This window comes from Schistocerca cancellata, chromosome 6 (assembly GCF_023864275.1).
Source record: "Schistocerca cancellata isolate TAMUIC-IGC-003103 chromosome 6, iqSchCanc2.1, whole genome shotgun sequence".
NCBI lineage: Eukaryota > Metazoa > Arthropoda > Insecta > Orthoptera > Acrididae > Schistocerca > Schistocerca cancellata.
In genome coordinates, this window is record NC_064631.1 from 643,672,618 (window position 1) to 643,689,252 (window position 16,635).

At 39.6% G+C, this 16,635-nt stretch overlaps 1 protein-coding gene across 3 annotated transcripts in view; it reads right to left on the reverse strand.

Annotated features, from left to right (window-relative positions):
• Positions 1–16,635, reverse strand: part of LOC126190666 (CD109 antigen) — an 818,148-nt gene that overhangs the window by 34,049 nt on the left and 767,464 nt on the right. For all 3 annotated transcript variants that reach the window (XM_049931111.1, XM_049931109.1, XM_049931110.1), the window contains 3 exons: positions 2,894–3,070; positions 2,615–2,797; positions 2,216–2,452 (listed from right to left, as the gene is read on the reverse strand). In XM_049931111.1, the coding sequence (XP_049787068.1) occupies positions 2,216–2,452; positions 2,615–2,797; positions 2,894–3,070 (597 nt within the window). The remainder of the gene's footprint in view (positions 1–2,215; positions 2,453–2,614; positions 2,798–2,893; positions 3,071–16,635) is intronic.

Genomic DNA, 16,635 nt, shown 5'->3' on the forward strand with positions numbered 1-16,635 from the left:
AAAATTATATCCAGGTGAACTATTTTATCAGAGATAGTTATAAAGAAATTTTTTGCTGCTTATAAATATCAAAAACGTATCCAATTTTTGGTTACTGGTACTGCACATTATCTGGCAAACCCCAATTTGGAAAACTAATGTGTGCAAGAATGTGTTTTTTAAAAAAAAGATACACAAATGCAACAGCTTATCAGTGCGCTCGAGGCTCTGCCATACCAGCTGTGGATGGTCGAATAGTGTGCACTGCTCATTGTTTTCCTTTCTTATTTTGAAATGAGTGAAAAGACTGAAATGAGTGAAAAGACTAACCCCGGTCCACCACCGATTTCTGTTACAACCCTCACAACAGCAGAAGAGACTGGTGACTCCTGTGACAATGCATGAGTCCTGCTAAAGGCTGCTGCCTGTGACAGGGAGGCAGGGCTCATTTTTCCGCACCGCTCCTCTACCCTCTGACAGTCCTAAATCCAGTTTGTCTGCACTCACAGCCGAATGCCAGTTCATAGTGCGTGCAGTCTGCTCTGTAGCAACTGGAAAACAAAACTTGTCAACATATTTCGACCACATCAAAATTCTTCCCCGAATGTGTGAACAGTTATCTTCTGTTTTACTTCTAGGCTAAGTACCCTGTCGGTTCTACCTACAGCATTTTCAAATATGGGTTGCACAGCTCTGAATGCCCATGAGAGGTCCAAACCAATTCGGCAGATTTTGTAATTTGTAATTATTTAACAGATGTTTGTGAATACGGTAGAATGCTCAAAAGTTTTGATACTTTGAAACTTTGAATTTGTCAGGGAAAGAAATAATAATGTCAAGAAAGTTCTTACAACAGTAACTCACTCTGTTCACTGCTTCTCACTGCTCCTCAACAGTAACAATCATTTGCTGAAAGCTTAAATTGAGCCAAAAGAAAAAAACACAGGCTATTTCAGGAAAAAAAAAAAACTGTTGAAGCTTTTGCAAAAGTACACATTCCAGTCAAAAATCTGCCCAGTAGCCATTTTCTTTTACCAGTCAGTTTCAAAGTGCTGAGGCTTCATCTTCAGGCACATAGCATGACGATCTTGTAAATTTGTACATCTAGTTAAAAAAAAAATAGATGTGAATTTTGATAAAAAGAAAAGCAACAGGCACCACATTTTCAGGTCCCTGCATATATTATCACTAAGGACTGCCTTACTGACTAACAAAAACTCTCGAGAATTCTGTTCTACATTCTATATACACAATATAAGTATTTGTTTTGGAGAATGTTTACAATTCTGTTTATTTCCTTAATTAATGAAGTTAGTACCACCAGCTGATAAATTTTTTTATGGAATGGCAGTCAATGTTGCCCACTACTAGCATCTGCTGATGCACTCCCTCTTCATTAGCAGAAGATGATAGCAATATGCCAAACACTTTCCATTTGTGACTGAGATTACTGTCATGATAGGCTAGACAGGGAAGCAACTGACATTACCAACACAGAATGGTCTGACAACCACCAGGATATGAGATTTAAATGGTTTCATGCCTGCAAAGCAAGTTCTGCTACAGCTGCTCTGACCATCTCTCCCCTTTATGCTCCTATAGTTTCCCCAGAAGATGTCCTCTGCTGACAAGAAACAAATATTGGGTTTGCCAAGGAAATTCATTCAACAACAACTTAACAAACAAGATAATTTTATTTAGTGTAGCATTTGGGGTTGTGATTTTATGAATTTATTTAAGAACATAGGAAACAACAATGCCGCCAACTGTGGAAACCTTCCCTCAATTTTATCGGTTGTTCATCAATGTTCTTCAGATAACGAACCAAAAAGACAGATATCTGCAGGTATATAAACACTTCTGCAGCAAATAGTATCACGGAAGCCATGCATCACTATGGACTAATGGTCAGCTTATCTGATATAAGCCACTTAAAAGCAAAACACAAATGTGTCCCTGTGATCAATATAATATTGCTATTTCTCTTAAGGGGTTTGTGAGGTATGAGAAGCCAATAACAGAAAAACAAACATTAGTTACAAAATTAGCCAATAGGAACAGGAACTGAATGATGAAGCAGAAGTGTATGGATAAATAACAATCACACACACACACACACACACACACACACACAAACACACATCACAATAAAGTAAAATCAGTAAGAAGAATGCAGAAAAGGAAGAGCAGGAGAGGGTGCAGCACAAATAGAAAAACATGACAACTGTCCACTTACCATTGGTAGATGTAGCAGTGATGTTGCATTTACAGGCATTGTAGGGAATATTGGACCTACCACATCACCAACTACAGAGACAAATGCCTTATTAGAACCAAACACATAGTAACGGCTCTCTTCATACGGAATAATTGGTGTTTCTGTAACATTTACATGCAGGTACTGAAGTACGTATGCACGATTACTGAGGTCAAGCAGTACAGATGTGTGCTTATGTTGTGGCAACCCATCAGCCTGTAACGGGAGTAATTATATATCAGTTTCATTGACAAATGAAATCATATAGCATTTTTCATTTACGAAAGAACATTGTAGCAAACGAGTATTCCATAAAACGTAACAGTTACAGTAATGAGAGGTTAAGTAACATAATTAGTGTAAGAACTGGACACTAACCTCTACATGAAGTTTACGAGTCACTGAATCCTTTCCAATAAGAGCACTAGCCTGAATAGTTACATCTATGTCACCTAATCTGGTGGGCACTATAGGAACATAAACAACAGCTGCATCTTGAGCCTTGATGAAAATGAAGAACTGGTGTTCATTGAAAGATGTCCTAGGATTATAAGATCTTACCTGCAAAGAAGAAAATTATAAGGTCACACACAAAGTAAGACACTGAAATGCATAGGGATTAAATATAGTGTTTGAAAACAGTCAACAGTTACTCACAATACCATTCATTTCCACATGGACAAACTTATAGTCCGGTGACCCAGCCAAGACAACAACAGCTTCTAAGGCAGTTGTCATATAGTTAAATACGGTCACTCTCACTCCAACCTGTTCTCCCTGACGACAAGTGTTTGGCATCTCAACATTTATGAAGAATGGCCGTATACCAACATACTGCAACACAGGAACACAAATGGGAGATGATTTAAAGAGTACAGTCAGGAAAAGAACAGAGAAGAATCATGAAAACAAAATCAGCAAACTGTAGCCAAAAATTGAGTTTTCTATTATTTTTATAGCATCTTCCTGATATTTCAGCAAATTAAGTTCCTAGATGAATCAACAAACGTATTGCTTCTTGAAGTGGAATGTTTATATTCAGTTCTCTGCAATATAGCATTTCTCTCAAGCATGGGGCATGCTTGTGGACTACATCATGCATGTGCTTTATGTTCTGCCCTTTTCTTTAAGTTTCTACAAAAGGTTACAGGTCCAGTCCCCAGTTCAAGAAAGAAATTGGGTATTGTAATTTTACATCTCATGAACCAAGAACTGCATTTGCGTGTGTTGTTTGATTTGCGTGGTTCATACTGTATGTGAACAATTTGCTGGCACCTTCTCGAATGGGATTTTTGCAGCTGTAACTCTCAACCGTTTTACTGCGCTACAATGGTTTCAAATGCATGAAAAAACTGTGGAGAGCTGAAAATTGGACCATGTGGAAGTTTGGAATATGAATCGTATAATGTGTGTCAGACAGCACATATGAGGTGCGTATTGGTGGCATGTGAAAACCGTTGCCTTCGTTACTGGATGCACAGCAGCATGAATAGAAGTACTTAAGGTTGCACTAAAAACATGGGGCAAAGCTGATCGTGCAGTGAGTCAGTCATCAGAACTAGGGAAACAAAAGTCATGGTACTTTGAATTGCACGCAAGAGTGCAAGAGGTACGGAGCAGAAGTTATATGCCGTGTCTGAACAAGAAACATGGCAAGCTCCACTCAATGGTCAGAATTATCTTGCTCATTTTGAAAACTTAGTTCTACACATGCAGCAACTCAAAGTGAAACTTGATGACTCAGCATTAATGCTGTGACCACTTAGAACACTTCCTGACAGTTATGATAGTCTACGACAGTCATGATGCAGAAGTGTTGAAGATCAACAGACACTAAAACATTTACTGAAAGTGTTAACATCTGCAGAAGTAGTTGTTCTTATTGGAGGGAGAAATGAGATGAGTTGGTGCAATGTTTGCAATCAAGTAAATATTAAAGACACATGAAATGCACATAATACCTCATCAAATAAATATGAAAAAGCAACAAATGCAAAGAAGCTTAAATGTTCTGGTTGTGGTGGATTTGACCATATTTAAAAAAGTAAATAAATAAAATAACAAAAAAATGCAGCCAACTGTTCAACAAAAACAAAAAATGACCCTAACCAAAATAAAAGCGAAATGCCTGATCAGGCTTTCACTGGTGAAGTAATGAGTGCAGAACTGGACAACAACTCATGGATCACCGATTGTGGAGTGCTGAATCATATGGCTAAGAAAACTGAGTACTACATATTGTTTTCTAAGTTTAACAAAACCATTGCAGATATGTATGGGCAATGATCTGATTATGAATGCACTCAGAAAAGGGATTATTTATTTCGAAGCTTTTCCCAATGCCACATTGATAATGATATGTATAGTGAAGAGCAAAAACTTTTTTTCCTGTGCGCCCAAACGATAGACTTTTATTCATCGAAAGACAAGTGTGAGTTCCAAAACAATGGTGTTCCAATAGCATGTGGCACACACAGGGACAACGTGTTGAAGATGTTGATTTGAGTGTCACATCCAATTCATCCTCGTAATCCTGAGGTAACTCTTGTGTTGAAGGAATATTTCCAAGTTTGGCATGACCACTTTTTAAAGTTTATTTATTTTAATACTTGCTGTACAAGTAACTTATTAGTGGATGTTCATTAATCTCAGTCTTTCTTCCTGTGTTATTGACTGGAGTGGTCTGTTATTCGTGAGTGTGCTTATGTCATTTATCCCAGCCTCACCCCTCAGTAGTGTGTTTACATTTTGCGGCATGCAGATGCAGCTGCAGCAATTATAAAGCCAAGTATTGACAAAGTTATTTGGGCACTGTTATATTGTTATTCAATTTAATAGTTTTCAGTGGTGTTTCATGGCGAAATAATGATTTAATAAACTTTTGGAAATGCTCGTTCGCTGTTTTTTTAGAGTTTTCTGTGCGTTAAAGTCGCTAAGTAAATTTTGTGCCTTAGTTTTCAGCTGATGTTTCTTATTTTTTCTACTGAAATCTAGTGAAATATTTCAGTAAAATTTTCATTCAGTGTTTTAATTTCTTTGAGTTTCCAGTGGCCACTTGAATTTTTGGTTTTACCTAATAATTTTGTGCAGTTTTGTTGGTATTAGTATTAGCCGTGGTGTAGGAGTATTGATACAAGTAGTTGCTTTCTTAGTAGACAGAGAATTTCAAGACCCCTATTGTTAGTTCTATGAATAGTTCTACTGGTGTACCGTAACTGAGATCACATAACTTAGACATACAGCTTTTTCCAGTAACTGTAAAATTTTACCATGAGTGAGAAGTGTGGGCTCCGTCGTATGTTTGTGAGTAGTGGGTTACGGTGTGAGATCTGTTCAAAGTACACACATAAGTTTTGCATCACCCCGGTTCCCAGAACTCCTGAAGATAGATGTTGACTGTGGATATTGTATCACAGACACAGTCCCTTTGACTGTTCAGAGATGTCACTAAACCCGCCCAAATATGTAAGCAACCATGCATGAGCAGCGCCTATTAGACGAACGGGGTCTGACAGCTGATCAGTTCCAGTCATTCCACTATGAAGGAGGAACATAGCTCATGTTGTCTGTGGTTCAATCATGCCTTGACGGTCAATACCGCAGTTCGATCACATCTGCATTGTTACTTTGTGCCAGTCCAGGTGTCTCAGAGTGAAGCAAAGTGATGTTGTTCAAACATGGAGGAGATACAGAGAGACAGGCACTGTCGATGATATGCCTCACTCAGGCCACGCAAGGGCTACTGCTGCAGTGGATGACCACTACCTACAGATGATGGCTCACAGGAACCTGACAGCAACACCACCATGTTGAATAATGCTTTTCATGCAGCCACAGGACGTCGTGTTACGACTGAAACTACACACAATAGGCTGCATGATGCGCAACTTCTACATCTACATCTACATCTTCATACATAGTCCACAATCCACCATACAGTGCATGGCGGAGGGTACCTCATACCACAACTAGCATCTTCTCTCCCTGTTCCACTCCCAAACAGAACGAGGGAAAAATGACTGCCTATATGCCTTTGTATGAGCCCTAATCTCTCTTATCTTATCTTTGTGGTCTTTCCGCGAAATGTAAGTTGGCGGCAGTAAAATTGTACTGCAGTCAGCCTCAAATGCTGGTTCTCTAAATTTCCTCAGTGGCGGTTCATGAAAAGAACACCTCCTTTCCTCTAGAGACTCCCACCCGAGTTCCTGAACCATTTCCGTAACACTCTTTGATGATCAAACCTACCAGTAACAAATCTAGCAGCTCATCTCTGAATTGCTTCTATGTCCTCCCTCAATCCGACCTGATAGGGATCCCAAACACTCGAGCAGTATGTGTTTTATAAGCGGTCTCCTTTACAGAAGAACCACATCTTCCCAAAATTCTACCAATGAACCAAAGATGACTATCCGCCTTCCCCACAACTGCCATTACATGCTTGTCCCACTTCATATCGCTCTGCAATGTTACGCCCAAATATTTAATCGACGTGACTGTGTCAAGCGCTACACCACTAATGCAGTATTCAAACATTACAGGATTCTTTTTCCTATTCATCTGCATTAATTTACATTTATCTATATTTCGAGTTAGCTGTCATTCTTTACACCAATCTCAAATCCTGTCCAAGTCATCTTGTATCCTCCTACAGTCACTCAACGGCGACACCTTCCCATACACCACAGCATCATCAGCAAACAGCCGCACATTGCTATCCACCCTATCCAAAAGATAATTTATGTAGATACCCTCACCTCCGATGAACACTCACCATCGAGGACAACGTACTGGGTTCTATTCCTTAAGAAACTTCACTCCCGACGTCCATGGCGAGGTACATCTTTGCAACCATGACACCATGCAATGTGGTACAGATGGGCCCAACAACATGTCGAATGGCCTGCTCAGGATTGGCATCACGTTCTCCTCACCGTTGAGTGTCGCATATGCCTTCAACCAGATAACTGTCAGAGACATGTTTGGAGGCAACCTGGGCAGGCTGAACGCCTGAGACACACTGTCCAGCGAGTGAAGGTTCCCTGATGTTTTGAGGTGGCATTATGTGGGGCCAACATATGCCGCTGGTGGTCATGGAAGGTGCCGTAATGGCTGTACGATACGTGAATGACATCCTCCAACCAACAGTGCAACCTTATTGGCAATATATAGGCAAGGCATTCGTCTTCATGGATGACAATTTGTGGCCCCACATGCACATCTTGTGAATGACTTCCTTCAGGATAACGACACGGCTCGACTAGAGTGGCTAGGATGTTCTCCGGACATGAACCCTATCAAACATGCCTCAGATAGATTGAAAAGGGCTGTTGACGGACAACGTGACCCACCAACCACTCTGAAAGGATCTACGCCGAATCGCCGTTGAGGAGGGACAATCTGGACCAACAGTATGCCACGACGAATACAGGCATGCATCATTGCAAGAGTACATGCTACTGGGTATTAGAGGTACCGGTGTGTACAGCAATCTGGACCACCACCTCTGAAGGTCTCGCTGTATGGTGGTACATCGTGCAATGTGAGGTTTTCATGAGCAATAAAAATGGTGGAAATGATGTTTATGTTGATCTCTGTACAGCTCCCAGAACTCTCGGAACTGAGGTGATGCAAAACTTTTTTTGATGTTTGTATTTTCCTTGGAGGGGGGGGGGGGGGGGGGGGGGGGGGGGGAATGCAGTGCAGAAGCCAGTGGGCATTCTAGTGAGATGAGGATTTGGGAATGGAGAATCTGTAGTACAAATAAGTTGATACAGGAGCAGGATCATAAGATCTGTGCCCTTCATGTGTAGTTACAATGCGTGAAGGAGGAACTAAATAGGTTGAAGAGGGTAAAGGGTGGTGGGAAATGGGAACTGGCAGTTGGCAAGAAGGAGGAGGTATTCAGACAGTTATACTTTGAGTATATGCAATAGATTTGACCAACTGTCAGAGTTGAGTGGAAAGAAGCCTCTTGTAGCTGTAGATGTATGGAACATGCAGCAGTCCTCAGCAGTTACGAGGCCTAGGTCAGCTGCAAAGTCTAACAGAAAGAAGAAGGTTCTGCTGCTAGGTAGTTTGTACACTAGAGGTGTGGGCCAGCAATTGCACAAAGTTTTGGGGAGTGAGTACCAGATCACCAGCATGGTGAAGCATAGTGCAGGGTTGGCTCAGGTGACACAGCATAGGGGAGTTATGTAGGAATTTTATGGAGGAGGATCAAGAAGTAATAGTGGATGGAGCAGGGAACAACCTTGATATGGACAGGGAATATGATGCAGGTAGTGACCTGGTAAAGATAGCTACTCAAACTGGTGGCAGTAATGTGGATTTCGTGCAACTGTTTCAGCATCATGATCGACCTCATCTTAATGTGTGTTAACAAGGGGTTGGAAAGGGCGCTGATGGCAGAGGGGATGGATCACATTTCAGTGGCACCATTTGAGTCTATCAGCAGATCAGGTTTCACTAGGGATGGCCTGCGCATCAATAGGTATGGGAACAGGAGGCTGGCAAAGCTTATAGGTGACAGTGAGTGGATTGAAGTCAGCTGATAGGTATAGCTGCTTAAAGGGAGTCCCTCTAACTAAGGGCTCACCTTCAGAGGACATCGTGTTTCCAAGTAGAGAAGGAATTAGCGCATTTCATCAAAATACAAGAGGTATTAGTGATAATACCTCTTGTATTTTGATGAAATACGCTAATTCCTTCTCTACTTGGAAACACAATGTTTCCCCCATGAACCATGGACCTTGCCGTTGGTGGGGAGGCTTGCGTGCCTCAGCGATACAGATAGCCGTACCGTAGGTACAACCACAACGGATGGGTATCTGCTGAGAGGCCAGACAAACGTGTGGTTCCTGAAGAGGGGCAGCAGTCTTTTCAGTAGTTGCAAGGGCAACAGTCTGGTTGATTGACTGATCTGGCCTTGTAACAATAACCAAAACGGCCTTGCTGTGCTGGTACTGCGAACGGCTGAAAGCAAGGGGAAACTACGGCCATAATTTTTCCCGAGGGCATGCAGCTTTACTGTATGATTAAATGATGATGGCGTCCTCTTGGGTAAAATATTCCGGAGGTAAAATAGTCCCCCATTCGGATCTCCGGGCGGAGACTACTCAAGAGGACGTCGTTATCAGGAGAAAGAAAACTGGCATTCTACGGATCGGAGCGTGGAATGTCAGATCCCTTAATCAGGCAGGTAGGTTAGAAAATTTAAAAAGGGAAATGGATAGGTTAAAGTTAGATATAGTGGGAATTAGTGAAGTTCGGTGGCAGGAGGAAAAAGGCTTCTGGTCAGGTGACTACAGGGTTATAAACACAAAGTCAAATAGGGGTAATGCAAGAGTAGGTTTAATAATGAATAGGAAAATAGGAATGCGGGTAAGCTACTACAAACAGCATAGTGAACGCATTATTGTGGCCAAGATAGATACGAAGCCCACACCTACTACAGTAGTACAAGTTTATATGCCAACTAGCTCTGCAGATGACGAAGAAATTGAAAAAATGTATGATGAAATAAAAGAAATTATTCAGGTAGTGAAGGGAGACGAAAATTTAATAGTCATGGGTGACTGGAATTCGAGTGTAGGAAAAGGGAGAGAAGGAAACATAGTAGGTGAATATGGATTGGGGCTAAGAAATGAAAGAGGAAGCCGCCTGGTAGAATTTTGCACAGAGCACAACTTAATCATAGCTAACACTTGGTTTAAGAATCATGATAGAAGGTTGTATACATGGAAGAACCCTGGAGATTCTAAAAGGTATCAGTTAGATTATATAATGGTAAGACAGAGGTTTAGGAACCAGGTTCTAAATTGTAAGACATTTCCAGGGGCAGATGTGGACTCTGACCACAATCTATTGGTTATGACCTGTAGATTAAAACTGAAGAAACTGCAAAAAGGTGGGAATTTCAGGAGATGGGACCTGGATAAACTGAAAGAACCAGAGGTTGTACAGAGTTTCAGGGAGAGCATAAGGGAACAATTGACAGGAATGGGGGAAAGAAATACAGTAGAAGAAGAATGGGTAGCTTTGAGGGATGAAGTAGTGAAGGCAGCAGAGGACCAAGTAGGTAAAAAGACGAGGGCTAGTAGAAATTCTTGGGTAACAGAAGAAATATTGAATTTAATTGATGAAAGGAGAAAATATAAAAATGCAGTAAATGAAGCAGGCAAAAAGGAATACAAACGTCTCAAAAATGAGATCGACAGGAAGTGCAAAATGGCTAAGCAGGGATGGCTAGAGGACAAATGTAAGGATGTAGAGGCTTATCTCACTAGGGGGAAGATAGATACTGCCTACAGGAAAATTAAAGAGACTTTTGGAGATAAGAGAACCACTTGTATAAACATCAAGAGCTCAGATGGAAACCCAGTTCTAAGCAAAGAAGGGAAAGCAGAAAGGTGGAAGGAGTATACAGAGGGTCTATACAAGGGCGATGTACTTGAGGACAATATTATGGAAATGAAAGAGGATGTAGATGAAGATGAAATGGGAGATACGATACTGCGTGAAGAGTTTGACAGAGCACTGAAAGACCTAAGTCGAAACAAGGCCCCCGGAGTAGACAACATTCCATTGGAACTACTGACAGCCTTGGGAGAGCCAGTCCTGACAAAACTCTACCATCTGGTGAGCAAGATGTATGAAACAGGCGAAATACCCTCAGACTTCAAGAAGAATATAATAATTCCAATCCCAAAGAAAGCAGGTGTTGACAGATGTGAAAATTACCGAACAATCAGTTTAATAAGCCACAGCTGCAAAATACTAACACGAATTCTTTACAGATGAATGGAAAAACTAGTTGAAGTTGATCTCGGGGAAGATCAGTTTGGATTCCGTAGAAATGTTGGAACACGTGAGGCAATACTGACCTTACGACTTATCTTAGAAGAAAGATTAAGGAAAGGCAAACCTATATTTCTAGCATTTGTAGACTTAGAGAAAGCTTTTGACAATATTGACTGGAATACTCTCTTTCAAATTCTAAAGGTGGCAGGGGTAAAATACAGGGAGCGAAAGGCTATTTACAATTTGTACAGAAACCAGATGGCAGTTATAACAGTCAAGGGACATGAAAGGGAAGCAGTGGTTGGGAAGGGAGTAAGACAGGGTTGTAGCCTCTCCCCGATGTTATTCAATCTGTATATTGAGCAAGCAGTAAAGGAAACAAAAGAAAAATTCGGAGTCGGTATTAAAATCCATGGAGAAGAAATAAAAACTTTGAGGTTCGCCAATGACATTGTAATTCTGTCAGAGACAGCAAAGGACTTGGAAGAACAGTTGAATGGAATGGACAGTGTCTTGAAAGGAGGATATAAGATGAACATCAACAAAAGCAAAACGAGGATAATGGAATGTAGTCGAATTAAGTCGGGTGATGCTGAGGGAATTGATTAAGAAATGAGACACTTAAAGTAGTAAAGGAGTTTTGCTATTTGGGGAGCAAAATAACTGATGTTGGTCGAAGTAGAGAGGATATCAAATGTAGACTGGCAATGGCAAGGAAAGCGATTCTGAAGAAGAGAAATTTGTTAACATCGAGTATAGATATAAGTGTCAGGAAGTTATTTCTGAAAGTATTTGTATGGAGTGTAGCCATGTATGGAAGTGAAACATGGATGGTAAATAGTTTGGACAAGAAGAGAATAGAAGCTTTCGAAATGTGGTGCTACAGAAGAATGCTGAAGATTAAATGGGTAGATCACATAACTAATGAGGAAGTATTGAATAGGATTGGGGAGAAGAGAAGTTTGTGGCACAACTTGACCAGAAGAAGGGATCGGTTGGTAGGACATGTTCTGAGGCATCAAGGGATCACCAATTTAGTATTGGAGGACAGAGTGGAGGGTAAAAATCGTAGGGGGAGACCAAGAGATGAATACACTAAGCAGATTCAGAAGAATGTAGGTTGCAGTAGGTACTGGGAGATGAAGAAGCTTGCACAGGATAGAGTAGCATGGAGAGCTGCATCAAACCAGTCTCAGGACTGAAGAGCACAACAACAACAACATTAGTGATAAAGTTAGGTAACTGCTTATAGATGTTAACTCTGAAATTATTGGTATGTTGGAGCGCCACTGAAATAATTTAACAATTCTGAGGCTTCGTTTACCAGGATACAGATTAGCTGGCTGTTTTTCAAGGATTTCCTTGTGGGGTGAGGGAGTGGCTATGTACGTTAAAAACCACATTCCATTTGAATCCATAGACACATCACGGCACTGCAGTGAACAGATATTTGAATGTTATGCAGGGGCAGTTGAATTTAGTGTAACTAAACATCTAATTGTTGTTGTTTATAGGTCCCATTTCTGCTTCAGCTAGATAAGGTTCTTGATTCACTTTGCAGGAAGTACCAGAAATTAGTTATGTGACTTCAATATAAATTTTGTACATGATGGTGCAAGAAAAAGGATGTTGGTAGATCTCCTAATTCATATGATCTGACGCAGACAATATTTTTTTCCAAATAAGGTGCAGGGGAACAGTAGCACAGCCATAGACAATATTTTTATCCATTCTTCATTACTAGATGGGCAACCTGTTAGTAAAAGGGTGAATGCCATTTCAGACCATGATGCACAAATTTTAACACTGAAAGTCAAACAAATGCCCCATATAATTACAAACTATGTAGGAAAGTTAATCCAACAGCAATAGAGAGTTTTCTTTAAACGTTGTCAAGAACAAGAGTGGCAGGATGTTTATAGTGCTGATAACATAGATGATAAATATAATGCTTTAACACATTTCTCTTGTTCTTTGAGAATTGCTTTCCATTAGAACATTCTAAACGGGGTACTAGGGCTGGGTGGCTGACTAGTGGGATAAATATGTCATGTAGAACAAAGCAGGAATTATATCAAGATGTTAGAAGTAGTCACAATCAAGCAACAGTAGCCCATTACAAACAGTATTGTAAGGTGCTTATAAATGTTATTAGGAAGGCAAAGAGTATGTGGTATGCAAATAGAATAGCTAATTCACATGATAAAATTAAAACCATATGGTCAGTTGTGAAGGAAGTGTCTGGTAAGCAGCACGAGGTCAATGATATAAAGTCAGTTTGTAGTAACAACAAGGTCAATGATATAAAGTCAGTATGTAGTAACAATATTTCTGTTACTGATAAATCAAATATTTCTCTAGTATTTGATAATCATTTTCTGAGCATTGCTGGTGAATTAAATAAAAATTTAGTTTCTACAGGGAATCGTGTAACTTTCTCGGCAAATGCCTTTCCGAGATTGATGTCTGAAATATATTGATAAACAAAATCTTAGAAGAAAAGCACGACACGCCAGAGGTTTCCTCTGTGATGCTACTCCAGATGTGTCCAAGACCAAACAGAATTCTATTATTTTTTTAAACAACAAAGAAAATAAATGAGAAACTTAAAAAATGTTCAAATGTGTGTGAAATCTTATGGGACTTGACTGCTAAGGTCATCAGTCCCCAAGCTTACACGCTACTTAACCTAAATTATCCTAAGGACAAATACACACACTCATGCCCGAGGCAGGACTCGAACCTCCGCCGGGACCAGCCGCACAGTCCACGACTGCAGCGCCTTAGACCGCTCGGCTAATCCCGCGTGGCTGGGAAATTCATGGGAGGCTTTTGGAAAATTTTGATTTGCAGAAAAGACAGGTGATGCAATTACTAATGCTATCATAGATGTATTTAACAAGCATGCAATTGATTTACAGCACTGTTTAGGTCAGTGCTTTGATAACATATCAAATACTGCTAGACAAAGAAAAGCTGTGCAAGCAAAAAGTAGAGACATTTATCTGCTGACAACATTTTCTCCTTGTGCAGCTCATACTCTGAACTTAGTAGGATTACATGCTACAAGAAGTAATGAAGTAGAAGGTACATTCTTCAACTGTCTGTACCAGCTGTACAATTTCTTCACTGTAGCCCCACAGAGTCAATCTTTTCGTGGTCTGTCTGAAACAAGATGGAGGGCAAGAATTGAGGAAGTGAAATCTACAGCAGAAAAATTACCAGAAGTAACATAAGCTTCCTTAGCCCATGTAGGAAGTTTAAATCTGCTGTCAAAAGAAACTTCCCTTGATAATGAAATGAAAAATACTGAAGCTCTTACAACTACCATAGATATGGATGTAAGACATCTCTGGCCTGAAATCTTAACCAAAGTTAAAAAATGGCCCCTGAAATTGGGACTGAGGAAGTATTTTCAAAAAATAGAAGAAGGAAAAGGAAGGTTTTCATTGTTCATTTATGCAGCCATAGTGCCCATAGTTGCTTTACAATTCTTTAGGGTATTTTTGTTCTGTCGTTGCAACTACAAAAATGTGTGATTTTTTTTCACCAGATGTGTTTCCCTTTGTTGACATACAGCATCATCAGTGATCTGTAATTAATTTATTTACATTTTGATTTGCTTTTAGATTGAAAAATAGTTCGTTAAGAATATGTTGATTTGTACTTACGGTGATTTTCACTTTACTTCTCGCTTTCATCAGGAAATGCCATCTGTTAGCACACCGTTGTTTTTCTGCATCAGACACTGATAATTTTCCTCTAATTTTTAGTTGTTCTGCAACACTATGCATTTCTTATGTTTTTCACAACACATTTTTATGCACATCACTATATTCTGTTTGTTTTTGTACTTCTAAGTATTTGTTGTGGTTTGTGTTTTGTAGAGCTGCCAACATAACCTTTCCACTACTTTGTCTTTGACCTACAATTTTTTTTATTATTAGATTATTATATTGTGTAATTCTGTTAGATATGTTTCTGTGAATTTATATACTGTGTAAGAGTAGGGAAGGAATATTGCTTGGGTTTTTTCCGCTTGTTTTTCAATGTAGGGGAGGTGGAAACCATGATAAGTGGACATAAGTGTACAGCAGTGTGATGGAGTGTGAGTTAGAGGAAAAGGTGAGGAGCAAGAAGTGAAATGAAATATTGTGTGTGTGTGTGTGTGTGTGTGTGTGTGTGTGTGTGTGTGTGTGTGTGCGCGTGTGTGTGTGTGTGGTTGGGGGGGGAGGGGGGGGGGGAGGTTGCAGAGATTGTGAGAAGATATACATTGGAATGACTGGCGGACATTCGATACAACATATAAAGAACACACCAGAGTATTTAGATATGGTACAAGAGATTCAACATTTGCAGATCATCTAAACCAAGAACACCATAAACCAAGCAATATTGAAGAAGTTATGAATATCATAAAAATCAGTAAAGACAGACACCTACTCCCTTTCCAAGAAAATTTCCACAAAAAAACATTAACACAAAATAAACAGTTGCTCAGCGACCAAATAAATATTGGAAACCAGACTCTATATAAAATAATTGATGAAATTAGATGAAAAAGAGCCTTTCCATCCTTCACCTCCCCCCACCCCACTCACTACAGTACATCATTTCACTTCTTGCTCCTCGCCTTCTCCTCTAACTCAACACTCCATCACACTGCTATACACTTATGTCCACTCATCATGGTTTCCCCCTCCCCTACACTGAAAAAAAGGAAAAAATCCCTAAATCACTATTCCTTCCCTACTTTTACACAATATATAAATACAGAGAAACATAACTAATAGAATTACACACATAAAATAATCTAACAATAAAAAAAGTTATAGGTCCAAGACACTATATTGGCAATAAAAAAAAACACAAACCACAACACATACTCAGAAGTACAAAAACAAACAGAATACTGTGGTGTGCATAAAAGGGTGTTGTGGAAAACATAACAACTGCATAGTGCTGCAGATCAACTAAAAATTAGAGGAAAATTATCCGTGTCTGACGCAAAATAACAATGTTGTGCTAGCAGATGGCATTTCCTGATGTAACTGAGAAATCAAGTGTAAGTCACCTTGAGTACAAATCAACATATTCTTAACAAACTGTTTTTCAACCTAAAATCAAATCAAAATGTAAATAAACTAATTACAGATCACTGATGATGCTTTACCTCAATAAAGCGAAACAGGTCTGGTGAAAAAAATTGCGCATTTTTGTATTTGCAGTGACAGAACAAAAATACCCTTAAGGAAGGTTTTCTTTATTGGATTTGATACGGGGACTAGAAGAGCACATGAAACTGAAGAACAATAATTTCAATTTGAGGTTTTTGACATATTAATAGGCAAGAATATATCTCAGATAGATTCTCTGTGTAGACACGAGAATATTTGTGCAAATTTTGAAGCCATTTTTAAAATAAGTACAACTCTGGATGATAGTGATGCAACTAAAAAATTATTAGAATTTATACTGATGATCTGAGTGATAATTTCATCAGAGATATACAAATGTTGAGAGCAGATACTTTTCGAGATTTGACAAAGACAAGAGAAAACAAAGGGCTTCCATTTCTTCTTCTAAATGAAATTTATACT